Source organism: Coregonus lavaretus, assembly GCF_964263955.1.
Source record: "Coregonus lavaretus genome assembly, chromosome: 7".
Lineage (NCBI taxonomy): Eukaryota > Metazoa > Chordata > Actinopteri > Salmoniformes > Salmonidae > Coregonus > Coregonus lavaretus.
In genome coordinates this window covers 47,702,669-47,729,548 of record NC_139994.1, presented here as the reverse complement: position 1 = coordinate 47,729,548, position 26,880 = coordinate 47,702,669, and the positions used below count along the sequence as shown (strand labels likewise).

General features: G+C 43.5%; 2 protein-coding genes across 3 annotated transcripts; both read left to right on the top strand.

Moving 5' to 3' along the window:
* Positions 1-7,103: 7,103 nt before the first annotated feature.
* On the top strand, positions 7,104-12,434 carry six7 (SIX homeobox 7; the record flags this gene model as incomplete). The annotated part of the gene is made up of 3 exons (XM_084165158.1): positions 7,104-7,511; positions 11,787-11,950; positions 12,221-12,434. The coding sequence occupies 3 exons, from the start codon at positions 7,104-7,106 to the stop codon at positions 12,432-12,434; spliced, it is 786 nt and encodes a 261-aa protein (XP_084021284.1).
* Positions 12,435-15,671: 3,237 nt separating this feature from the next.
* LOC311131932 (actin-related protein 2) lies at positions 15,672-26,479 on the top strand. Of its 2 annotated transcripts, XM_084165041.1 has the most exons (10): positions 15,680-15,918; positions 21,239-21,349; positions 21,629-21,787; positions 22,050-22,179; positions 22,367-22,503; positions 22,876-23,025; positions 23,320-23,465; positions 24,215-24,347; positions 24,512-24,684; positions 26,285-26,479. In XM_084165041.1, the coding sequence occupies exons 1-9, from the start codon at positions 15,871-15,873 to the stop codon at positions 24,680-24,682; spliced, it is 1,185 nt and encodes a 394-aa protein (XP_084021167.1). In that variant the 5' UTR covers positions 15,680-15,870; the 3' UTR covers positions 24,683-24,684; positions 26,285-26,479. The 2 variants fall into 2 exon arrangements, with proteins under 2 accessions (XP_084021166.1, XP_084021167.1); XM_084165040.1 differs by lacking the exon at positions 26,285-26,479 and having other exon boundaries at positions 15,672-15,918; positions 24,512-25,760.
* The last annotated feature ends 401 nt before the right edge of the window (positions 26,480-26,880 follow it).

Below are 26,880 nucleotides of genomic sequence, written 5' to 3'. Positions count from 1 at the left end.
TTGTGTTTCTTCCATTTGCGAATAATCGCACCAACTGTTGTCACCTTCTCACCAAGCTGCTTGGCAATAGTCTTGTAGCCCATTCCAGCCTTGTGTAGGTCTACAATCTTGTCCCTGACATCCTTGGACAGCTCTTTGGTCTTGGCCATGGTGGAGAGTTTGGAATCTGATTGATTGATTGCTTCTGTGGACAGGTGTCTTTTATACAGGTAACAAACTGAGATTAGGAGCACTCCCTTTAAGAGTGTGCTCCTAATCTCAGCTCGTTACCTGTATAAAAGACACCTGGGAGCCAGAAATCTTTCTGATTGAGAGGGGGTCAAATACTTATTTCCATCATTAAAATGCAAATCTATTTATAACATTTTTGACATGCGTTTTTCTGGATTTTTTTGTTGTTATTCTGTCTTTCACTGTTCAAATAAACCTACCATTAAAATTATAGACTGATCATTTCTTTGTCAGTGGGCAAACGTACAAAATCAGCAGGGGATCAAATACTTTTTTCCCTCACTGTATATGCACACAAAGTCCATAAGCCTGGTCTGCTGGATTGGTATTCATGTGGTTCTCTAGTCTAGAGACTATGGATGTAAACTGTCCAGGGTTGCTGTCAATTCCATTTGAATTCCATCATTTAATTGAAATTAATTGAAATTCCAATTCAAGAATATAAAAAAAACATTTTTTTTCAACTTGTATTTTCCTTAACTGACCCCAACCCACCTCCACCACCATACTGGCTAGCCATCATGGTACATAAAGCTATGGACAGTATTCCCCTAAACAAAACAGTAGCCTAATAAATACAATTAATAATCTGCAATGTGCCTAAAGAACCAGATCTGTTGACTGAAATAGAAAAGCTACAGTGGGGAAAAAAGTATTTAGTCAGCCACCAATTGTGCAAGTTCTCCCACTGAAAAAGATGAGAGAGGCCTGTAATTTTCATCATAGGTACACATCAACTATGACAGACAAATTGAGATTTTTTTTCCCAGAAAATCACATTGTAGGATTTTTAATGAATTTATTAGCAAATTATGGTGGAAAATAAGTATTTGGTCACCTACAAACAAGCAAGATTTCTGGCTCTCACAGACCTGTAACTTCTTCTTTAAGAGGCTCCTCTGTCCTCCACTCGTTACCTGTATTAATGGCACCTGTTTGAACTTGTTATCAGTATAAAAGACACCTGTTGTCACGACCGTCTTCGAAATGAGCGGACCAAAGCGCAGCGCGTTGAGTGAACATGACTTTTATTTATATAAAGCAACCACGAAAAAACAACAAATGACGATACGTGAAGTCCAAAAGTTACAAATACTGAAACATGGAACACTGGAACAAAAACCCACAAACACAAGGTGAAAAACACACAGAATATATATGGCTCCCAATCAGAGATAACGAGCCGACAGCTGACACTCGTTACCTCCGATTGGGAGTCATTGACCAATCACCACTAAACACAAACAAAATGAAACTCACCCATCCCCAACACCACCAAATGAAATACACCCTGGCTCTAACACACAGTCCCGGAGCCAGAGTGTGACAGTACCCCCCCCCAAAGGCGCGGACTCCGACCGCGCCTAACCCAAAAAATGGGGAGGGCTGGGTGGGTGTTGCTCCTCGGAGGCGGCTCTGGCACTGGTCGTGGTCCCCACCCCACCATAGTCACTACCCGCTTTAGTAGCCTCCTCCATTTGACCACCCTACAACCTAACCCACCTGGATTAAGGGGCAGCACCGGACTAAGAGGCAGCACCGGACTAAGGGGCAGCACCGGACTAAGGGACAGCACCAGGATAAGAAGCAGCACCGAGCTAAGGTGCAGCACCGGACTAAGGGGCATCACCAGGATAAGGGACAGCACCAGGATAAGGAGCAACACCGAGCTAAGGGGCAGCACCGGACTAAATGGCGGATCCTGGCTGGCTGGCTCTGGCGGATCCTGGCTGGCTGGCGGATCCCGGCTGGACGGCTCTGGCGGATCCCGGCTGGACGGCTCTGGCGGATCCCGGCTGGACGGCTCTGGCGGATCCCGGCTGGACGGCTCTGGCGGATCCCGGCTGGACGGCTCATGGCTGGCTGACGGATCTGGCTGCTCATGGCTAGCTGACGGATCTGGCTGCTCATGGCTAGCTGACGGATCTGGCTGCTCATGGCTGGCTGACGGATCTGGCTGCTCATGGCTGGCTGACGGATCTGGCTGCTCATGGCTGGCTGACGGATCTGGCTGCTCATGGCTGGCTGACGGATCTGGCTGCTCATGGCTGGCTGACGGATCTGGCTGCTCATGGCTGGCTGACGGATCTGGCTGCTCATGGCTGGCTGACGGATCTGGCTGCTCATGGCTAGCTGACGGATCTGGCTGCTCATGGCTAGCTGACGGATCTGGCTGCTCATGGCTGGCTGACGGATCTGGCTGCTCATGGCTGGCTGACGGATCTGGCTGCTCATGGCTGGCTGACGGATCTGGCTGCTCATGGCTGGCGGAAGGCTCTGGCTGATCCTGTCTGGCGGAAGGCTCTGGCTGATCCTGTCTGGCAGAAGGCTCTGGCTGATCCTGTCTGGCAGAAGGCTCTAGCGGCTCCGGTCTGGCGGACGGCTCTGATGGCTCATGGCAGACGGGCGGCTTTGCAGGCTTTGGGCAGACGGGCAGTTCAGGCCCCGTTGGGCAGACGGCAGACTCTGGCCGTCTGAGGCGCATCGTAGGCCTGGTGCGTGGTGCCGGAACAGGAGGTACCGGGCTGAGGACACGCATCTCAGGGCTAGTGCGGGGAGAAGCAACAGGGCATGCTGGACCCTGGGGACGCACCGTAGGCCTGATGCGTGGTGCCGGAACTGGAGGTACCGGGCTGAGGACACGCATCTCAGGGCTAGTGCGGGAAGCAGCAACAGGGCATGCTTGGCCCGGGGGACGCACCGTAGGCCTGATGCGTGGTGCCGGAACTGGTCGGGCTGGGCTGGCGACGCGCACCGTACACTTGGTGCGGGTGGCAGGAACAGGCCGAACCGGGCTGGCGACGCGCACCGTAGGCTTCCTACGAGGCTCAGGAACAGGCCGGGCTGGGCTGGCGACGCGCACCGTACACTTGGTGCGAGTGGCAGGAACAGGTCGGGCTGGGCTGGCGACGCGCACCGTACACTTGGTGCGGGTGGCAGGAACAGGCCGAACCGGGCTGGCGACGCGCACCGTAGGCTTCCTACGAGGCTCAGGAACAGGCCGGGCTGGGCTGGCGACGCGCACCGTACACTTGGTGCGGGTGGCAGGAACAGGCCGAACCGGGCTGGCGACGCGCACCGTACACTTAGTGCGAGGGGCCGGAACAGGCCGTACCGTACGGGGAACACACACTACTGGCTGTACCTCGGGATTAGGAACGGGCCGGACCGGACTGGTTACACACCCCAGTACCTCTCGCCGAGCCTCTACACCTTCCTTCCCTGCTTTTCCCAGTAGCCCCCTTAACCTGGTAGCTTCCTGAATCCGCCCCTTCTCTGCCTCCGTCAGCCCCCTTAACCTGGTAGCCTTCTGCATCTGCCTTGTGGCAGCCTCCTGCTGCTCAGTCGCCCAAGCCATGTGCCCCCCCCAAAAAATTTCTTGGGGTTGCCTCTCGTCCACGGGCTTCCAGCCTCGCCTTCGTGCTGCCTCCTCATACCACCTCCTCTCGGCTTTGGCTGCCTCCAGCTCTTCACGAGGGAGGCGATATTCTCCCGGTTGTGCCCAAGGACCCTTTCCATCCAATATCTCCTCCCATGTCCATGAATCCTTGACAGGTGGATACTGTTGCCGCTTGACACGCCGCTTGGTCCTTTGATGGTGGGTTTTTCTGTCACGACTGTCTTCGAAATGAGCGGACCAAAGCGCAGCGCGTTGAGTGAACATGACTTTTATTTATATAAAGCAACCACGAAAAAACAACAAATGACGATACGTGAAGTCCAAAAGTTACAAATACTGGAACATGGAACACTGGAACAAAAACCCACAAACACAAGGTGAAAAACACACAGAATATATATGGCTCCCAATCAGAGATAACGAGCCGACAGCTGACACTCGTTACCTCCGATTGGGAGTCATTGACCAATCACCACTAAACACAAACAAAATGAAACTCACCCATCCCCAACACCACCAAATGAAATACACCCTGGCTCTAACACACAGTCCCGGAGCCATAGTGTGACACCTGTCCACAACCTCAAACAGTCACACTTCAAACTCCACTATGGCCAAGACCAAAGAGCTGTCAAAGGACACCAGAAACAAAATTGTAGACCTGCACCAGGCTGGGAAGACTGAATCTGCAATAGGCAAGCAGCTTGGTTTGAAGAAATCAACTGTGGGAGCAATTATTAGGAAATGGAAGACATACAAGACCACTGATAATCTCCCTCGATCTGGGGCTCCACGCAAGATCTCAGCCCGTGGGGTCAAAATGATCACAAGAACGGTGAGCAAAAATCCCAGAACCACACGGGGGGACCTAGTGAATGACCTGCAGAGAGCTGGGACCAAAGTAACAAAGCCTACCATCAGTAACACACTACGCCGCCAGGGACTCAAATCCTGCAGTGCCAGACGTGTCCCCCTGCTTAAGCCAGTACATGTCCAGGCCCGTCTGAAGTTTGCTAGAGTGCATTTGGATGATCCAGAAGAGGATTGGGAGAATGTCATATGGTCAGATGAAACCAAAATAGAACTTTTTGGTAAAAACTCAACTCGTCGTGTTTGGAGGACAAAGAATGCTGAGTTGCATCCAAAGAACACCATACCTACTGTGAAGCATGGAGGTGGAAACATCATGCTTTGGGGCTGTTTTTCTGCAAAGGGACCAGGACGACTGATCCGTGTAAAGGAAAGAATGAATGGGGCCATGTATCGTGAGATTTTGAGTGAAAACCTCCTTCCATCAGCAAGGGTATTGAAGATGAAACGTGGCTGGGTCTTTCAGCATGACAATGATCCCAAACACACCGCCCGGGCAACGAAGGAGTGGCTTCGGAAGAAGCATTTCAAGGTCCTGGAGTGGCCTAGCCAGTCTCCATAGAAAATCTTTGGAGGGAGTTGAAAGTCTGTGTTGCCCAGCGACAGCCCCAAAACATCACTGCTCTAGAGGAGATCTGCATGGAGGAATGGGCCAAAATACCAGCAACAGTGTGTGAAAACCTTGTGAAGACTTACAGAAAACGTTTGACCTGTGTCATTGCCAACAAAGGGTATATAACAAAGTATTGAGAAACTTTTGTTATTGACCAAATACTTATTTTCCACCATAATTTGCAAATAAATTCATTAAAAATCCTACAATGTGTTTTTCTGGATTTTTTTTTCTCATTTTGTCTGTCATAGTTTACGTGTACCTATGATGAAAAGTACAGGCCTCTCTCATCTTTTTAAGTGGGAGAACTTGCACAATTGGTGGATGACTAAATACTTTTTTCCCCCACTGTATAGGCTATATATATCAATTCCCTATAGCCTATACTCATATCATATAGTTTATCATTGTTGTACCGCATTCGTAGACAGATGCTTATTCTAATCTGGATTAATAAGAAAATGGTCCCCTAAAGACTGATTAATAAAATCAGAGAGGGATTGAACCCTTGAAGCAGGATCGTGTAATACCGTGTCCTCGAGTAACACTGTCGTCCATCCCCATCACCCTGCCTCCAGAGACGGGTGTTTTTTAAATCCTGACCCGGGGATCGACCGGGGTGGAGGAGGATAGGTCTACGGTATGACAGTGTCCACTTTAATTAAAAGGCGATCCGTTTTGTCGGGAGCATTGAGAGAATGCTTAGTCGCTTTGCCAAACATGTGTCTCGGAAATTTCGCTGCGGGCAAATGGAAGCGGCCGCCGGGTTTGTGATACAGATGCAGATTTTCCTGGCCTTAGCGCGGTAGCTCTGGCGCTCAGATTCAATGCTCATTAAAATCAGAGCATATATTATAGCTGTGAAGCTGTCTGTCATCTATAGCCCATACATGTTGTGAGCCAGGGTGCATCCATCCACCAGCGCTAAAAAACAACAAAAAATGAATACAATTAATTAGGTTTGGGTTAGGCCTATCTAAAATATATGCACAATTTACCCAAGACCTATAATAATTTGTTTTCAAACTGTAAACTACTATTCCATAAGAGTCATATCTTGATTTTTTTAAACCAAACATTTTATCACATTATTATAAACACAACAATGTTATGCTACTATTCTACTATTCCAATTACCAAGTAGGCCTATTGGTTATAGAACAGTTATTGATTATTTATCACTTCTATATATTTAGGTGATTTAACTTTCTAGTAAATACGAACCAGGCCTAGTGGGTAAACGCTTGATTACACACATTTTCCTCCTCTCTTCTCTTCCCCTCATCCTCCCTCCCTGTCCCCTGGCCTGAAAAGAATTTCCCCTGGCCTGAAAAGGATTTCCTCTGGCCGGCCAATCATGCAGATCAGACCAATTAAATATCCTTGTTGTTAGCTTCCCAATCATCCTGACAGTCAATGTATCCCTCGGCTAACACAAACAATCTGATCAGGCTGTCACCTCTATACACATGACCCCCCCCCCCCCCCCCCCCCCGCTAAGTGGCTAATGACCGCGAGGCGCATAATCCCTCTCAAAACATCTACAAAGATGCTAATTGTTTCTAGCTATAAATACAGGTTGACTCCTGGCGTTCCTTCTTTAGCCTACTAGAACCGACCGAACTCCAGGAAGCGCCTGGCTCCGACGCGACTGTTGTCACATATAGCATAACTTGCCAATACCGGGAAAAGACAGGAGAAACAATTTACATAAGGAACTCGCTGCTAATCAGATTTATTTGTATTTTGACAAAACTATATTTGATTCAACTGAAGTTCCACATCACAGGAAGGCATACTGGGACAGTGGTGTGTAAAAGGACACTTCACGCGCGTTTTGGTTCACGGGCTACATACCAGACAATTGGAATGATATGACCATTGGCCATGTCCATTTAGCAAATGAACCAACATTTCTTTTTTAGATATATGATCATATAGACTATTTTATTTGTTGACAAAGTCTGAGAAGAACGAAAAAGGGGAAAGATGTTCCCTTTGCCTATGTTCACCCCGGAACAAGTGGCTCGGGTGTGCGAGAACCTCGAGGAGACCGGCGACATCGAGCGCCTGGGGCGGTTCTTATGGTCCCTGCCTGCCGCTGTCCCTGGCTCCGCCGGGGAGGCTCTCAACCGCCACGAGTCAGTGATGCGCGCCCGGGCGTTGGTCGCCTTCCACGGAGGAAACTTCGAGGCGCTTTACCAGATCCTCCAGAGCCACCGCTTTACGCGCGAGTCTCACGCGAAACTCCAAGATCTGTGGCTAGACGCGCATTACCGCGAGGCGGAACGGCTCCGGGGCCGTCCCCTGGGACCCGTGGAGAAGTACCGCATCCGGAAGAAGTTCCCACTGCCTCGCACCATCTGGGACGGCGAGCAGAAGACGCACTGCTTTAAGGTGAGACACCAAGCTGTAAGTAATATTATTTCGCACCATAACTATAGTTACGCACCTTCACCATACATATATGCCCATTTACACTAACTGGCTATAAATGATAAATCAACGAAAACCGTAACATATATCTGACTGTAACCAATAATTTATATAGCCTACTGGGCTGACTCACTGTTAATTGATCATTTGTAAAATATTTTGAAATTCTTTCACTGAAACATCTGAAATAACTTCAGAAGGTCCCATTATGGCACCTTCACATATCAAGTCCCCAATAGTTCCTGAACTCTTCAGTTGCTAATGACACTGAGTCACTGACAAAGGTTTTCCCTTTTTCTCCAGCCCTGATCTCTGTTAACTCAGACAATAGATAATTGGGTCAATGCCCTCCTGCAAGGTTAGGTTAGACATAGTACATCAGGTAAGAGGCTGTAGATTATTTACAGTTGAAGTCGGAAGTTTACATACACCTTAGCCAAATACATTTAAACTCAGTTTTTCACAATTCCTGACATTTAATCCTAGTAAAAATTCCATGTTTTAGGTCATTTAGGATCACCACTTTATTTTAAGAATGTGAAATGTCAGAATAATAGTAGAAAGAATGATTTTTTCAGCTTTTATTTCTTTCATCACATTCCCAGTGGGTCAGAAGTTTACATACGCTCAATTAGTATTTGGTAGCATTGCCTTTAAATTGTTTAACTTGGGTCAAACATTTCGGGTAGCCTTCCACAAGCTTCCCACAATAAGTTGGGTGAATTTTGGCCCACTCAACTGGTGTATCTGAGTCAGGTTTGTAGGCCTCCTTGCTCGCACACACTTTTTCAGTTCTGCCCACACATTTTCTATAGGATTTAGGTCAGAGTTTTGTGATGGCCACTCCAATACCTTGACTTTGTTGTCCTTAAGCCATTTTGCCACAACTGTGGAAGTATGCTTGGGGTCATTGTCCATTTGGAAGACCCATTTGCGACCAAGCTTTAACTTCCTGACTGATGTCTTGATATGTTGCTTCAATATATCCACATAATTTTCCTTCCTCATGAAGCAATCTATTTTGTGAAGTGCACCAGTCCCTCCTGCAGCAAAGCACCCCCACAGCATGATGCTGCCACCCCCGTGTTTCACGGTTGGCATGGTGTTCTTGGGCTTGCAAGTAACCCCCTTTTTCCTCCAAACATAACGATGGTCATTATGGCCAAACAGTTCTATTTTAGTTTCATCAGACCAGAGGACATTTCTCCAAAAAGTATGATCTTTGTCCCCATGTGCAGTTGCAAACCGTGGTCTACCTTTTTAATGGCGGTTTTGGAGCAGTGGCTTCTTTCTTGCTGAGCGGCCTTTCAGGTTATGTCGATATAGGACTCGTTTGACTGTGGATATAGATACTTTTGTACCGGTTTCCTCCAGCATCTTCACAAGGTCCTTTGCTGTTGTTCTGGGATTGATTTGCACTTTTCGCACCAAAGTACGTTAATATCTAGGAGACAGAACGCGTCTCCTTCCTGAGCGGTATGACGGCTGCGTGGTCCCATGGTGTTTATACTTGCGTACTATTGTTTGTACAGATGAACGTGGTACCTTCAGGCGTTTGGAAATTGCTCCCAAGGATGAACCAGACTACAATTTTTTTTCTGAGGTCTTGGCTGATTCCTTTTGATTTTCTCATGAAGTCAAGCAAAGAGGCACTGAGTTTGAAGGTAGATCTTGAAATACATCCACAGGTACACCTCCAATTGACTCAAATTATGTCAATTAGCCTATCAGAAGCTCCTAAAGCCATTACATAATTTTCTGGAATTTTCCAAGCTGTTTAAAAGCACAGTGTATGTAAACTTAGTGTATGTAAACTTCTGACCCACTGGAATTGTGTCTGTCTGTAAATAATCTGTCTGTAAACAATTGTTGTAAAAATTACTTGTGTCATGCACAAAATAGATGTCCTAACCGACTTGCCAAAACCATAGTTTGTTAACAAGAAATTTGTGGAGTGGTTGAAAAACGAGTTTTAATGACTCCAACCTAAGTGTAGGTAAACTTCAGACTTCAACTGTGTATAGCGAAACTAATGAATGCCATGGTGTTTCCCACAGAGATCCTATTCAATTATTTTCTATAATGTAATTTTATAGTGTTTCACTTTCTACAATTTACTGCTTTGAGTTTGATGGCAAAGTTTTTCACAGGGTAAAGTGTCAAACAGGACATATCTTGTCTGTAGTAATACGGCTGAACATGTCACTTCCTTTACTGAGTGACAGAGCAATACATGACAGTCTACGGTCTCTCTGCTGAACCACTGGAAATATGCATCAGCGTCTTTGTGTGGATTCACAAAACATTATTATTATTTTTTTAATGGCCTTCCCAACTTTCACCAACCTTATGACTTACAGGCTAAATGTTATAGCCGAGAAACAAGCAACGTCAGCCAAAGCAAGACTCATTAGGCTACACAAAATATATATTTGGTTTTTAAAGTATATTCAAACTTGTTTTAAATCTAAATCTCAACATGGAAACAACATAGGTGAATGCCTCTGCTCTTCAACCTTAGCCTGGGTCTTTTTGTGACAACAATCCATTCCTCATATGACACGGAGTACAAGGGGGGGAATGTTAGCACAAATCAGGTCTAGATTTCAGGCTACTTCAACCTGCAGTAATCCTGTGGTTAAAGAGCTCCATAAGAGCATGTTGAATGGGGACTGTGCTGCTATAGGCTAAAGGCTGTAGTGCATGTGTTATGTCCCAAATGACACCCTATTCCCTATACAGTACACTACTTTTGACCCAAGCTCTATGGGCCCTGGTCAAAAGTAGTGCACTACATAGGGAATAGGGTGCCATTTGGGACGTAACCATGGAGGGAGTCAGATAGCTATAAGCCTTGCGTGTCAGAGACCACCCGTGGTAGTATAAACTGAGCTCCCTTTTACTCTGGAGTTTCCACCAACTCACAGCAGTGAGCAATCACCTAGCCTGGGATAGAATTGAATAACTTTATTTTCCTGCAAGGGAACTTCTTTTTGGAGTAGTTCAGAAGAATAACTAACATAAACATAGTAGGTTATGCTACAAAGTAGAACTAGCTACTAGGCTACACTTGGTTACACAAATAGCAGAGGACAGGACAACGATAATACAACAGCCAAAATAAAGTACCACTTTTCTTGGTGCTGGATGGCCAGTGTCTTTGATATTTGCTTAGCAGGCGATTACACTGAATACCGCACCCTTTCACTATTGAAGTGAAACAGTAGTGAAACAGAGAGATATCCCGTTTTGTATCCCCCCCAGGCTACTGTAGCAGTCAACTGCACTCCAACGGAAATGAGTGTGTCGCAAATGCAGTGGTCTGGGAACCAAGATGACAATCACTAGGTCTAGCGGGAAATGTTGGGATTAACAGTGTTTTGCCTTTTGGATGTCAGTATAGACATCATCAGTTATCTTTGGAAAACAAAAAACACAGGCATAAGTCATCCCCATTCATGTTAACCATTGCAGCATTTTGGTTGCTTCACTGATATGTAAAAAATCTAAATGGACTTCAACCAACAAAATCATATGAAATCACTTGCGTCAGGGAAGGGAATAGGTCATTTTAGAACATACAGTAGCTACACACAGCATAAAAAAAGATCCATGACTGACTGAGTAGCCTTAGACTTAACCCTGGACAGATACACACTTCGAGCAGGTCACATTTCCACAGAAACAACATAATCCCTGTGTGTCACTCTCTGGCCCAGGATGTTGTTGACAAGATTGAATAGGTAAAGCCTGTGCAAGACCATTAGGTGAAGGGTCTGAGGCTGAGCACTGACTTTTGCTATAGATTGTACAGTAGGTCAGTGGAATGTCCCTACTCCCCCGTTACATTCCCTATTGTGGTAGAGTCAGGTACTGCATGTAAATAATCTGTCTGCCGCACAAGTATAAACCTCTACTAATCGTAAGGCTCCTAGCCCTCTCTCCAGTACTAAACCCTTTTATCCTGAGCCAATATACAGTATAGCATCTTTATGTTGATAATGTAGATTATAATTATTATCCCTTAAATCCAATTTAATACGATTATTTTCAGCATGGCTTAGGTCTCCTGCAGGAGATCTTCTCTTAACAATATCAATGGAGTAGCCTAATGAAGATATCACACCCATATACTGCATATGTCATATCTGATTGTGAAATATATAGCTTATTAGGAACACTGTTGGTTACATGAAGCAGGGAAGTGACCATTGTTGTGTCCTTTATGTCTCTAAGGAGAGAACTCGTAGCCTGCTCAGGGAGTGGTACCTCCAGGACCCCTACCCAAACCCGTCCAGGAAACGGCACCTGGCCCAGGCCACGGGACTCACGCCCACACAGGTCGGCAACTGGTTCAAGAACCGACGCCAGAGAGACAGGGCCGCGTCGGCAAAGAACAGGTATGTCAAGACTCAAGTCAAGGCAAGAGAGGAGGCTACTCAGCTCGAACCTTTGACTTGCTGTGTCTTGTTGAATATGTTCTACATTGAAAAATTAAGCAATTTATCAAAAGACTGCTTATTGAGTGTGAGCCAATTTATTATTATTTTACCTCAAGACCTCAAGACAAAAGCACCACGATTAGTCACAGAGTGTACCACTTAGGTAACACTTCAACCAACCATGAATCTCTAAAACTAACTTCACTATCTCCTTCACCCTGTTCCCAGACTGCAGCAGGATCCCACCCACCTGCCTTCTGGATGCTCCCCTGAAGGTTCTGTCCAGGAGCACCACGCTCACCACCCCCGCCTGCTGGCCGCCTCCCCCCGTCACCCGGGCAGCCCCGAGGCCAGCGACTGCAGCACGGGCACCGAACCCTTGGGCACCGGAGCCTCCACCCCCGACATCTCTGTCAGCAGTGACAGCGAGTTTGAATCCTGAGGTTTGGGTCATTGAGCACAGCTGGAGAGAGGCCCTAATTGGTTGACTCCTGAAGAGAGATGTTCTGATTGGTCCTCAGCCAGGAAGCCCCGGCCCCACAGATATAGAGACAATATTGACACTGTAGAACTACTATCTGTCTGTGAGTTGGGATTGGACACTTTGACGAAAGACTTGATATGGACACTTGATGTGGTTGCTAGTGGAAGAATGGGGAGGGGTGGAGGGTTGGGGATTGGACCATCCACAAACACATGCACTTAAAATGCACCATCGCACACGACTGTGAGGTACATGGTTATTTAGTATCGTATGACTGTGCTGCTGACTTGTACAAAGAAATACCCACTAGAATTCTTTGTCCTGTAGATTTTGACTGGAACGTGGGTAGTCAGTCAGTCAGTCAGTCGGGAGCAATAGCATATTCTATAACAGCAATAACTATTCTCAGGCACATTATTTATATAAATAATATACACAGTCACAGTCTTAGAGCTAGAGTAAATACTGAACTTGAATTATAATGTTATATGTTTTGACCGGTTTCAAGTCATAGGGGGTCTATTTTTGAGTATTCTATCATTGAGTACTAGCTTTAATCCCATTTCTTAATTTGCCCCTTACAATGAACAATGCCTTCGGTAGGCTGTTGGTTTCTTACATGATCAGTCGTTGGTGAACTCAGAACTGCTTATGATCAGTGATTGGAACAGACAGGTCTGCATTTCTCCTCATAGGCCTACAGGTCACTGCCTTAAAAAGGAACTACAGAATCTCATTCTACTCTAACTCTTTTAGTTCCACTTCCATTTAGCCACCATTGTAAAAGACATCCCACATCATCACTACACATTTGTATATAGATTAGATAGTTTAACATTCTTCCTCTATTATGACAATATAACAACTGTACACTACCGGTCAAAAGTTTGGGGTCACTTAGAAATGTCCTTGTTTTCCATGAAAACATACATGAAATGAGTTTGAATAGGAAATATATCAAAATGAATAGGAAATGTAGTCATTGACAAGGTTAGAAATAATGATTTTTAATTTAAATAATAATTGTGTCCTTCAAACTTTGCTTTTGTCAAAGAATCCTCCATTTGCAGCAATTACAGCCTTGCAGACCTTTGGCATTCTAGTTGTCAATTTGTTTGAGGTAATCTGAAGAGATTTCACCCCATGCTTCCTGAAGCACCTCCCACAAGTTGGATTGGCTTGATGGGCACTTCTTACGTACCATACGGTCAAGCTGCTCCCACAACAGCTCAATAGGGTTGAGATCCGGTGACTGTGCTGGCCACTCCATTATAGACAGAACACCAGCTGACTGCTTCTTCCCTAAATAGTTATTGCATAGTTTGGAGCTGTGCTTTGGGTCATTGTCCTGTTGTAGGAGGAAATTTGCTCCAATCAAGTGCCGTCCATAGGGTATGGCATGGCGTTGCAAAATGGAGTGATAGCCTTCCTTCTTCAAGATCCCTTTTACCCTGTACAAATCTCCCACTTTACCACCACCAAAGAAACCCCAGACCATCACATTGCCTCCACCATGCTTGACAGATGGCATCAAGCACTCCTCCAGCATCTTTTCATTTGGTCTGCGTCTCACAAATGTTCTTATTTGTGATCCGAACACCTCAAACTTCGATTCATCTGTCCATAACACTTTTTTCCAATCTTCCTCTGTCCAGTGTCTGTGTTCTTTTGCCCATCTTAATATTTTATTTTTATTGGCCAGTCTGAGATATGGCTTTTTCTTTGCAACTCTGCCTAGACGGTCAGCATCCCGGAGTCGCCTCTTCACTGTTGACGTTGAGACTGGTGTTTTGTGGGTACTATTTAATGAAGCTGCCAGTTGAGGACCTGTGAGGCGCCTGTTTCTCAAACTAGACACTCTAATGTATTTGTCCTCTTGCTCAATTGTGCACCGGGGCCTCCCACTCCTCTTTCTATTCTGGTTAGAGCCAGTTTGCGCTGTTCTGTGAAGGGAGTAGTACACAGCGTTGAACGAGATCTTCAGTTTCTTGGCAATTTCTCGCATGGAATAGCCTTCATTTCTCAGAACAAGAATAGACTGACGAGTTTCAGAAGAAAGTTATTTGTTTCTGGCCATTTTGAGCCTGTAATCGATCCCACAATTGCTGATGCTCTAGATACTCAACTAGTCTCAAGAAGGCCAGTTTTATTGCTGTGCTAACATAATTGCAATAGGGTTTTCTAATGATCAATTAGCCTTTTAAAATGATAAACCTGGATTAGCAAACACAACGTACCATTGAAACACAGGACTGATGGTTGCTGATAATGGGCCTCTGTACGCCTATGTAGATATTCCATTATAAATCAGCCGTTTCCAGCTACAATAGCCATTTACAACATTAACAATGTCTACACTGTATTTCTGATCAATTTGATGTTATTTTAATGGACAAAAAAAATGCTTTTCTTTCGAAAACAAGGAAATTTCTAAGTGACCCCAAACTTTTGCTGCTTTGTATGATGTGTCCAAAACATCCCCATTATAATATTATTCAAACCTGGTATATTCTTTACACTGTTGTATGAGGCATCATTCAGTGTGTGGAATCCTCTGCACTGCTCTCTCTAGAGATGTACTTCATACATGCATTGCCTTTCAGAGCAAAACAATAAGTGAGTGATTTGGATAAAAAGGAAATGAAACTACGAAATATAAAAGCAAGATTTATAAGTAGCCCAGGGGAGTGAACGTGAAGCACAACTCCTTGATGTGCCTATAAACCTTCGAGGACAGCATAACGACCTGGTTCATATATATGACTGTTTTTTCTTTATATATACCCATATAAATATCACCATACAATACGTCGTTGTGGGATGTATTCATTGGAAAATAAGTATTTTGTAAAAATGTGTCTGGTTGTGTATGAATTTGGAATAAATGAAACAATGTTGATTCAAACCTCTTGTTGAGGTCTGCACGAACGATGCATGAGCGTTTAATGGTGAAAAGGAGCGAATATTCGATAGTGGTCAAGAGGAAGAAGCCGTAGGTTGTTTGTTTGGGAGGTGGATTCATATGTGCTGGGTTTGAAAGGCTTACCTCAAACGGCATCACTTTTTCATAATTGAACGAATTAGAGTTGATTTGTGACCACCAACTAGACAGAGAGATTGACACATAGCCTACCTGTAGACCTATGCCCATTCGCCCCTCCCCCTTGTCTTTTCTCCTGCTCCCACTAGTCTCGACCCCGCCCACACTTCACGTTATTGAAGGAAGAAGAATTTGCTGCTGCCCTGAAGTCCCTCATATTTTGCATTTTGTACGAATCTTTCCCCGTGTGTTCAAAAATAAATTAAGTTTTGCTTAATTGGACTAGCCCACCTGGGTTGAGAGCCCCGACAGAAGGGAATAGATAGAGGTACCTTCACTCACCATCAGTGGAACATGGACAGCGAGGGCAGAAAGGTTGTCGTCTGTGACAATGGCACAGGGGTAAGTGAATATGTCGACAAAACGTTGTTTTAATTACTTGTATTTTTTAAAATCACTACGCCACCAAGTAAAACATGTTTTATATCTAATGTTTTTAGGATTTAGGAATGAATTATGAGAGTATGCATCATTGGAATTTAACAACCTGGAAGAAGTAATGTGGGCTATATCTTAATCAATTGTATTTGTGCAGGGCAGGCTCCAGCCATAGTTGAGAGTTAGAATAGTAGAGTACACAAGGAGTAAGTTCGAAATTTGGTTGTGAATCAGCAGTTTTTCTCATGTTTTTTCAGTCACTGACAGTCACCCAATTAGCCATGTCAGCTAACAATTTTTTGATTGGCAAGTTAGTCTAGCCAGTTATCTAAACTTGTAGTAATCATGGCCGAGGGGGCCTTGAACTGCAGGAAATGTGCTATAAAACTTTAAACATTTCTCTCCACACCATGGCAAAATGGGTAGAATAGCTGGAAATTAGCTTTAAAATTGCAAAAAAGTATCTGAGTAGGATTGCAGGAAATTTGTTATGAAATTGAAAAAGAATATCTCTCTCCGCTCCATGGCAATATCTGTAGAACTGCAGAAAACTTGCTTTAAAACTACAAAAATGTCTCTCTGCCCCATTGCAAAATAAGTAGAATTTAATGAAATCTGTTATACAGTTGCAACCAAATCTTGCTTAGGGCCCCAAAAGGCTAGAGCCGGCCCTGTATTTGTGTTGATAACAGCACAGTTAAGTTACTTTCTAATATCCTGCTACAAAATTGCAACATTTTATTCCTAAATGTGGTAACAGAGAGTCACTTAAATAAGTATGGTGTTGTAGAAGCCTATGTAGAATGCTGCTCTCCGTGCAGGTAGTAGGTAGGGTTGTGGGTCTGTTTTGAGTGCACATCTGTCTGGACTTGTCACAGCAGACTCCTCTTATTCACACAAACTGCCATACATGGTGGTGATGTGTTGGAGTGAGCTGTTATTGGACAGGTCCCAGGAAGGAACACAACCAAATCATTTCTGAGATAATTCTCAGTTCCTCAAGCTTCTTGCTTCTTAAGTTCATCTGCACGAAACAAATGGATATTGGAAGACCCTTTAAACTTTCTGTCCTGCAGAAGTACAATATAGACTCATGAACTACATGAGCTTACTTGCCCTGCCTCCACTTGTGGCTGGTGCTAGTGCTTGTAATAGAGGTCTAGGCGGGACTGATTTCTACATCCCGCTCCAGCCCGCACCCGCAGCTTTTAATACTGCACCCGCCCACTCACGCTGGCTTTCTGTCCGACTCCCACCCGCTGCCGCAAGAACTGGCCCCGAACCCAACCCCAGTCCCGCAATGTTATTTTAGGTGTGTGACGCAGCTCGTTTGACAGCTATTGTCCCAGCAATTTTGCGCCCTATAGGCAATATACAAATGCGCAGAAATAATCTAAGAAATAGGCTAGGTTATATTACCAGAGATTCTCACGTGGCCCATTATATTAGGCTATCTATCGGTATTAATGGGCTATATCATCCAATAGGCTAGACGTACAGTAGTTTGAAGAGAACAGAGTTGGAGAGAGCACGGACACTTGCACTTTCTTTTGAGCTACGTTTTGTAAATAGCATACCTTTTTGATTTTGATGATTTTCAGACAGAGACAAATGTGGATGATCAATAAGCCTTTTTATTTCCAGGAAATGTAGTAAACTATAGCCTAATCATATTTAGGTAGTTCATTTCCTTGGAAATATATTTATCTGCCCCGTGCTTCTCCGCCCATGCATATAGCCTTCTCTATTTAATTGAGACCATATGGCACCTGATCTCGCACGCCCAAGAGGAGATGTAGTCTCCTGAGTGGCGCAGTGGTCTAAGGCACTGCATCGCAGTGCTAGCTGTGCCACTAGAGACCGGGAGACCCATGGGGCGGCGCACAATTGGCCCAGCGTCGTCCAGGGTAGGGGAGGGAATGGCCGGCAGGGATGTAGCTCAGTTGGTAGAGCATGGCGTTTGCAACGCCAGGGTTGTGTGTTCGTTTCCCACGTGGGGCCAGTATGAAAAAATATAATAAAAAATAATAATAATATATGCACTCACTAACTGTAAGTCGCTCTGGATAAGAGCGTCTGCTAAATGACTAAAATGTAAATGTAAGGCTACTGAACTGCAGTATGGTCTGCGGAGGTTGCGCCTTTTCCTTTTCAATGATGATCACATTTTTGGATTGCACCTCGAACCATGTTTGTTGAGCGCCCTCCCCTTCTTTCCATTATCAATATTTATTTACAGACACTGTAGTAAACTTAAGCATAATAATATTTAAGTTCATTTCTTTGGAAAGATAACTGCCACGTGATTCTCATGCATACAGTGTAAACCCCAATGTGCTGTCATAAACATTTTTTTTTGTGGAGGAAACCAGATGCACTTAATATATCTGAGTACAGTTACTTAAAGTGATTTTGTAGTCACTACTCAAACCGATAGAGTCACTGTGACATTGTAAGGGGTCCAGATTTGAGTTGTATCAGTTTCATTTTGGGGGGTAACGTCCCCACTAAGACACTGCTCAAATATACTTTCCCAGTATGCCTTGCCTTTTCGAGTGAATTGTAGAGTTACCACCAATGACAGTATTTGTTTAATGACATAAGCTAGGTTTCCATCCAATTGCCTAACGATTTTCATGCGAATATTCTAAAATCTGCATGAAAACAATATGCGCATTTTCCCACCAGAGATGTGTTTCCATCAAATGGACTTGTTGCAGGTAAAAAGCTGTGAGAGATGATGTAGTGCACATAAAAATAAAATTTGCGGTTAAATTCCCCATGTACCGAATAAAAAATATGGGTTTCTATGGCTTTTTCCAAAAATGTTGCGTTATAGCGAATGTGCCCACTCTGGTATTGGCACGTGCGCTCAAGCCAACAAGTTGCATATAGCCTACAGTGCGGGTATAGCCTACCTACATGATGAGGTTATTATAGACAAAAGAGCGAGACAATTTTTATTTGTCAAACGGCAGCCAAGCATCGATCATTATGTAAACAGAGTGCAAGGCGATGAGCTTGATGCTCCTTATTGGAAATGAGCATCAAGCTTATCACCTTGCACTTTCACCACCCTGTGAAGATCATGATAACTTATATCTGTAGCCTAATAAACTGCATGCTTTCCCTAGTCATAGTGGGAGGACCCCACAGCATGTCATCGTGTGAATCCAAGTTTACTTCGATATGATGGTTATTATATCAATATTTGCGCATAAAAGCGTTTCCACCGCCATTTCTCGCATAATTAATTTTACCGACACAAAGAGTTCCCACCTTGTCTAGCATATTTTGCTTTGTCGACATTTAAAAAGTTTACCGACAAAATGTGCTGTTTCCATCAGGCCTGTCATGACGTTTATTTTCTGACATGTACTTTACTCACATGAAAAGGTTGGATGGAAACCTGGTTAGAGACATGGTTGTTGAATTCGTTCATTTGGCGAATGTGAGTTCCTAGGCGAATGTCATCATTATAATTAAACTCTTTATGACAATACATTACATATCTCATAAGGCCTTATTTTGAGGCCTAGCTTTACCCAAATACAGTGGCCTGAAACTGATGGTTTACAGGCCACATCAGGCCTGCAAGTGCGGTTGCAAAATTCTGGTAACTTTCCCAAAATTCCCAGATTTTCAAAAAATCCTGGTTGAAGGATTTCCAGGAATCTTCCAACCGGGATTACTAGAAAACCTGGGAAATGTAACATACTTTTGCTACCCTACCTACAAGTCATATTATGCTGGTTTGCAAAGTGATGTGTGATTCCTATTTGAATCCAGCCATAGTTAGGAAATCCAACATACCTTTTTATTCACCTGCAACCTGCATTCATAATGACTGCCAGGATTAGGAACAGTGTAAGGAGACTACCTAAGACATTTAAACTGGAGCAACCATTTCAGTAACAGGTGCAAAAAATCTAACTCAATTATTGGATTAGTTTAGAAAAATTATAGTTATTTATCGCTGTGTAGCATAAGATGAATCAATCAATCACTCAATGTAACTTTCGGTTTTGAACCCCAGCTTCAAACAGCTGAAAATACAATATTTTTGGTTATGGAAATTATATTTCACAGTGGTTTAGATGGTACAATGATTCTCTACACTAACTTTCTTGTTTTGTCACATAAACTGAAATTAGGCGAACTATTACAATTTTTGCAACCAGGAAATGGCAGAGCGATTTCTGCATAGTGCTTCTTTAATAACATTTAGTTGATGTGACTTCTCATTTAGTTTTGAGTCAGTACCACAAACGTTTTAAGTAACAATGACTTTTCATTGACTTTGAGTTCAACGTACTAGAAGTATTTGAGTTAAAAATGCCTTGGGCTTTACAGTGTAGGCAGCCTACTCTATTTAATTGAGACCACACATATAGGCGCACTTGATCTCGCACGCCCAACTAGGAGAGGAGAGGTAGGCTACTGAACTTGAAGCAGCGAATGCTGAGAGTTTGTGAATAATACGACAGAGGTGTTTTTAACACAATATTTCTGACAGCCTGCTCCCACCCGCAGCATAAAAAATGCAGACCGCGCCGCAATGATCTCTGTAACGGCCCGCAGGTCCTGTGGGCATCCCGCGGGAATGCTTGGAATGTATTGCACACCTTCAGGCTATGGAATGTGTCTTGGCCACATAGACAAGTTAGGACATTTAAAGAAATACACTGTAAAAAACATAACTTGTTCTTAAAGTAACTTACTGGCAGCCAGTTACCTGTAAGTTACTGTAAAAAAGGTACTGTATGTTACCGTAAATACCAAAGAAACTTTGGTTTAACAGTACATTACTGTAAAGTTTACAGTTTAACAGTACATTACTGTAAACTTACTGTTAAACCAACGTTTCTTTGGTACCTTTTGTACCTTTCTACCTTTTTTAAACTGCAATTTACAGGTAACTGGCATCCAATAAGTTACTTAAAAACAACAGGATTTTTTTGTGTGTGTTGTAAGTACACAGGTAAATAGACAGCAATAGCCCAATAAAATGTATCATTTACTATTTCATGATGCATTTCACACTGTTGTTAATGCTGACTTGATACAGTTGTTTGACACATCAGCCTTTAAAGTTGAACTGAAAATATTTTGCAGAAGTTTAGCATGGGTGACATTCTCTGTGATCACATTTTGGTTTCCACTCAATGCACAAAAATGTATGACTTTTTCAGCAGACTGGTCTTTCCTTAGCCTCTCATGTTGAAAGTGTATTGAAAGTGAAAGCTACCAACATCATGTTTCTTTTGTATTGGTTCCCATGCAGTTTGTCAAGTGTGGCTTCGCTGGCTCCAACTTCCCTGAGCACATCTTCCCTGCGTTGGTGGGTCGGCCCGTCATTCGGTCAAACACCAAGGTCGGAAACATCGAGATTAAGGTGAGGTTAAATAAGGAGAGAGAGTTGACTTCCAGCCTAAAGACAAACACTGACTCTTACGTGTCAAGGGAAAAGTTATTCTCCAAACATGAATGCTCCTCAGCTGTGCATATTCTCCTTTGAGTGTCATGTAAGCAATCAAGACTGTAAACTCCCTCTCTGACAATCACAATATAGAGGTAATATCTCGAAGTGCCATGTCTGTAGCCTCTGTATAATTCGGAATAATCAAATAAATCTAAAGCAACTCCCCTGGTGACCCCCCAAACCTGAACCTAGGACTTGATGGTGGGTGACGAGGCCAGTGAGTGTCGCTCCATGCTGGAGGTGTCTTACCCCATGGACAACGGCATAGTGCGCTCCTGGGAAGACATGCTTCACTTGTGGGACTACACCTTTGGCCCTGGGCGCCTCAATATCAGTCCCCCAGACTGCAAGGTCAGTTATTGTATTTTAAATTTTTAAAATTTTATTTAACCTTTTTATACAGGTTAGTTTAATTTAGGTAAAATAAAAATTAATTGCAAGAGAGACCTAGGTATGAAGTGCATTTAGTCTGTTAAACTTCCAATTAAGTTTTAGACATTCCATAAAACGTTAGGATTGCATCTTTAAATTAAAAAACTGTTTTTACATTCCTCCGCCCTCTGTGTATGTTGTGATGTTGTGTGGGGATCAATAAAGTTGAATTCGATTCAAGGTGCTGCTGACGGAACCGCCCATGAACCCCACTAAGAACCGGGAGAAGATTGCTGAGGTCATGTTCGAGACCTACCAGTTCCACGGCATCTATGTGGCCATCCAGGCCGTGCTCACACTCTATGCCCAGGGTAAGGGGAGACTAGACCCAAAGACATGGCTCTCCCTGTAATATATAATAACATACTATAGTGTAATGCTTAGACTTTAGCTCCACAGGAAAACACATTCTTGTGGGGGCGCAGGTTCGAACCCAGTCGGTCACCATCATACCGTCTGTTATGTGACCCTGTGTGTCCTGCCCTGTCCTGTCTCCAGGGTTGCTAACGGGTGTGGTTGTGGATTCGGGTGATGGTGTGACCCACATCTGTCCCGTGTACGAGGGCTTCTCTCTCCCCCATCTCACACGCAGGCTGGACATCGCAGGACGTGACATCACACGCTACCTCATCAAGGTGTGTACAAGGGCTGCGTCTCAAATGGCACCCTATTCTCTCTGCAGCACACTACTTAGGGTGACATCTGGGATGCATCCAAGGAAACCTTAGTGGATATGGCAATATTTATGCTGTCCCTCATCTAAATCATCATAAAAAAAAAATACTTTTAATTTCTTTTTCATGTATTCCTTATTTTTTTTTTTTTTTCTATTTCCTTCGTTTACATTTTTTTTATATATTTTTATCTTTTTGTTTTGTCAAAAAAATTTTGTTTTTAATTTTTTTGCAAATGGATAGCCTATAGGACTATTTTGTAATGAAAATTACTTTCTGGGGATGAATATAAAAGACTCCTTTAAATTTTTTCACCTCTGATCCATCTCTCAGCTGCTGTTGCTGCGCGGCTATGTCTTCAACCACTCGGCTGACTTTGAGACCGTTCGCATGATGAAGGAGGAACTATGCTACGTGGGATACAACATAGAACAGGAGCAGAAACTGGCCACAGAGACCACCGTGCTAGTGGAGTCATACATGGTACTAAAGCTAACCCTATCCACACATGTCAATTAGAGAGAATGGTTATGAATGTGATCAATGCTCTTTTAGCTTGGGAAGCAATCTGTTTCTCTGTTAACAAACGGACTGCGGCAAGGCGACAATGTAGCAATGTTGCAAAACTCCGAAACAATCTGACACCCAGGATAACCTTATATGAATCTCTCTAGCCCATGCCCATAGCTACTGTAAATCTATCACGACATAAAATACTTCAGAAAATAAAGAGGTATGAATTTGTAATTATTCACTAACTCTCTCTCTCTGTTCTAGCTCCCTGATGGTCGTCAGGTGATGGTGGGAGGGGAGCGGTTCGGTGCCCCTGAGGCCCTCTTCCAGCCCCACCTCATCAACGTAGAGGGAGCCGGCGTGGCTGAGCTGCTGTTCAACACCATCCAAGCTGCTGACATAGATCTCAGGTCAGAGATGCACCACCCTGCTGCTGGTCTCCACATGGTTTAATGGCTGGACATAAAGCTTCTAGCTAGCCTTGTCCCATACTGTATGAGTTGTAGCAAACTTTTCTATTGTTTGTTTTAATGCCATACAAGAATGGGAGGAGGCTATAGCATCAGGTCAGCTATACAATACAGTACACTGTGGGCCCATGCTAAAGTTAGAGATCTGCACAATAATTGTTACATAGTTGTAATATATTTAAGCAATAAGGCACGAGGGGGTGTGGTATATGACCAATATACCACGGCTAAGGGATGTTATTATGCACGACGGAACACAGAGTGTCTGGATACAGCCCTTAGCCGTGGTATATTGGCCATATACCACAAACCCAGAGGTGCCTTATTGCTATCATAAACTGGTTACCAACGTAATTAGAGCAGTAAAAATAAATGTTTTGTCATACCCGTGGTATACGGTCTGATATACCACGGTTGTCAGCCAATCAGCATTCGGGGCTTGAACGGCCCAGTTTATAAATGTGTATATTACACATTTTTACCCACATTATATATTGTCGTTACATACATGCGTAAGTGTAGGTTATTGTAGTTGTTTGGTAGCTGTATTAAATATATGAAGCCATAATATTATACTATAGCTAGATGACCTCAATCTCCCTCACCCACCCATTAAATTAATAAGAACTGTATGCATACATTATGGTTTATGTCTGATTCTATGTTGTATGTGCCTCTCCCTCCGGAAGGTCTGACTTCTACAAGCACATTGTGCTGTCAGGGGGCACCACCATGTACCCCGGCCTTCCCTCCAGACTGGAGAGAGAGATCAAACAGCTGTACCTGGAGAGGGTGCTGCAGGGGGACACTGAGAAGCTCTCTGTAAGCACACACAAATGCGTGGAAGCACACAGACACATAGAGACATGCACGGACGCTTACACACAAATATGTACGCACACCTGTGTAAATGTTCTGTTCCTTCATTTTAGTTTACCATATGTTTTTCGACCCACTCCTTTTCCCCGTTCCCTCCCTCTGTACAGAAGTTTAAGATCCGCATTGAGGACCCTCCACGGCGTAAACACATGGTGTTCATGGGTGGAGCAGTGCTGGCCAACATCATGAAGGACAAGGAGTCCTTCTGGCTGAGCCGGGCTGAGTACCTGGAGAAAGGCCTAAAGGTTCTGGACAAACTGGGAGGCGGCGTGAGATAAAGGTGAAATAGTGGTTAGCTAGGGTCTCTCTCACACACACACAAGGTCTGGGGGTGCTGGACAAACTGGGGCGCGGCAATAGATGGAAGTCCTGGGTCGTATTGACTTGGCACAAACGGAAGAAAACGTTGTGCTCTAATGAATATGACAGTGGATAAAATGGGGGCCGTGGTCAGCTAGACAAAACAAAGACTATATGATGGGACTACTGGGTTTAAAACTGTGATGCTGTAATAGAGAAAATATAATGCCTTCCTGGATGCATAGGGGCCAGCCATTGCCTGTCTGATTAGAAATCTCTGTTATAAGAAGCATGAAATAGAATAGCATTTTTCCTCTTCGTAACAGTCAACTTTCCAAGTTGTTTTCATTGTCAAATGGACATATTGTATTGCATACAATACAACAATTATACAGTTACACAATAGAATAGTACAATTGTAATGTTTCATATTTTTACCATTTTAATTCACACTGTGTCAAATGGAACCCTTTTGAGGAAGTTCGTCATGCCATTGTTTCAAATGCATATGAAAATAAATACAACAGACTAAATGCCAAATTGAATAAAGTGAATGTCATCGTCTTTGATGACTGAATAGCCCTTTTGTACTGGACGATATCTTTGTGTCTTTAAAGTCATCAATCATTTATGTAAACACATTTGGAAAATAGCCATATTTCTTCATTCTGACAGTGTAGAGAATATGATTATTCAAAGATTCTGTGACCGTTGTGGATTGAGGTTGCCAGAACCTGTCTGATATATAAGAATAGTAATTAGCTGTTTCCCAGTGGTGACTTGTAACATTCCCTCTACATTATAACTTCACGATATTACTGTACATATTTTAGGCAGCAAACACTGATAAACAAAGAATACATAATGTAACAGCACTATGAACAGATATTGCAATTTTATTGCGATTTTGTATTACTGGACAAAACACAGCAATTGGTTATACGTTCAAAGAAATAGTGAATGCCATAATGTTGCCTTTTTCAACACAATCAACACATGCATCACATACGAAACCCGCAAATTCTTTACATAAAATTAAAACAGCATGCAATAGTCCTCAGAGAACGTGTCATTTTTCGTCTTTAAATTAACCGGCGTCCAATGAAAACTTTAAGTAAAATATTTCACTTTCGTATACTTAAACTTGTGATTCATATTAAATATTATAACTATTCCACATTTTAAACAATTAGTGTAATAATACATTATCATAAGTGTTTTTTGAAAATAATAACATCAAGTTGAACAGTCAGTTGACAAAGATGACCTGCAGCAGGAGGAGTCACCATGGCTTTACATTCAACCAATCACCATGAGGTATAGCATGGTCCCATTTTTATTGGCCGTTGTCACATAGATTGTCTTTTCTCTGAGAAGCTCCCTTTTTCATGGAATGTTATAGCAGTTCTATAGAAACAGTAATTGAAAGTAAAACAGAAAAAAGGCTATTATTTTGACAAATATGTCCCTTTCTTATCATAAAGTGAAATTCAGTTGGCAAAACCAGGAAATATTGTGCCATTCAACAAAAGTCCTCAAACATGTTGTCTATTTGTGATGTTTAAAATGTTTTCCCCCAGCCTGTCAACTGTCGACAGTACGTCACTAGAGATGGCAGCGTCAACATCAACAGTACCTCAGACCCAGAATCACAAAATGGCTTCATGGCGTTTGCTTGTATTGGCTCTTATTTACGCCAATATCCGTAACACTGTAAATAAGTCAAAAGAACCACGTCCATCTTACATTAAAGAAAATATTATCCCTTAAGCTTCACACATTCCTATGTGTATGACTTTACTTTCTTAACTTTGGTATTGAGGTTTGGTCTTGTAAAAAATATGTATGTTGCTTGTACAGTACAGTAGCAATACTTCCAAAGGACATACTGGTAGCTAGGGGTTTAGCCCCCCCCCCCCCCCCCCCCTCCCTCCCTCCCCCCCAACCCTCAATAACAGGGTTCCGAACATAGACATAGAATTTATAGAATTCATTCTAATTCTATGGTTCCAACCAAGGAGCAGCAGACTGATGCACAGAAGTGATGTGAATAATAGACAACCAACCTGCCCTTTATCTAAGGCTGTATCAAGTGACACCCTATTCTCCATGTAGTGCACTACTTTTGGCACAATATTCCCCATATAGTGCACTACATTTGGCACCATATTCCCCT

What these genes read in the sequence shown, in the direction of transcription:
- LOC311131932 (XM_084165041.1), top strand. Translation starts at nt 15,871, where the DNA reads ATGGACAGCGAGGGCAGAAAGGTTGTCGTCTGTGACAATGGCACAGGG. An exon ending in TCTGTGACAATGGCACAGGG is followed by an intron (nt 15,919 to 21,238) that starts GTAAGTGAATAT and finishes GTTCCCATGCAG; the next exon opens with TTTGTCAAGTGTGGCTTCGC. An exon ending in TCACACGCTACCTCATCAAG is followed by an intron (nt 22,504 to 22,875) that starts GTGTGTACAAGG and finishes TCCATCTCTCAG; the next exon opens with CTGCTGTTGCTGCGCGGCTA.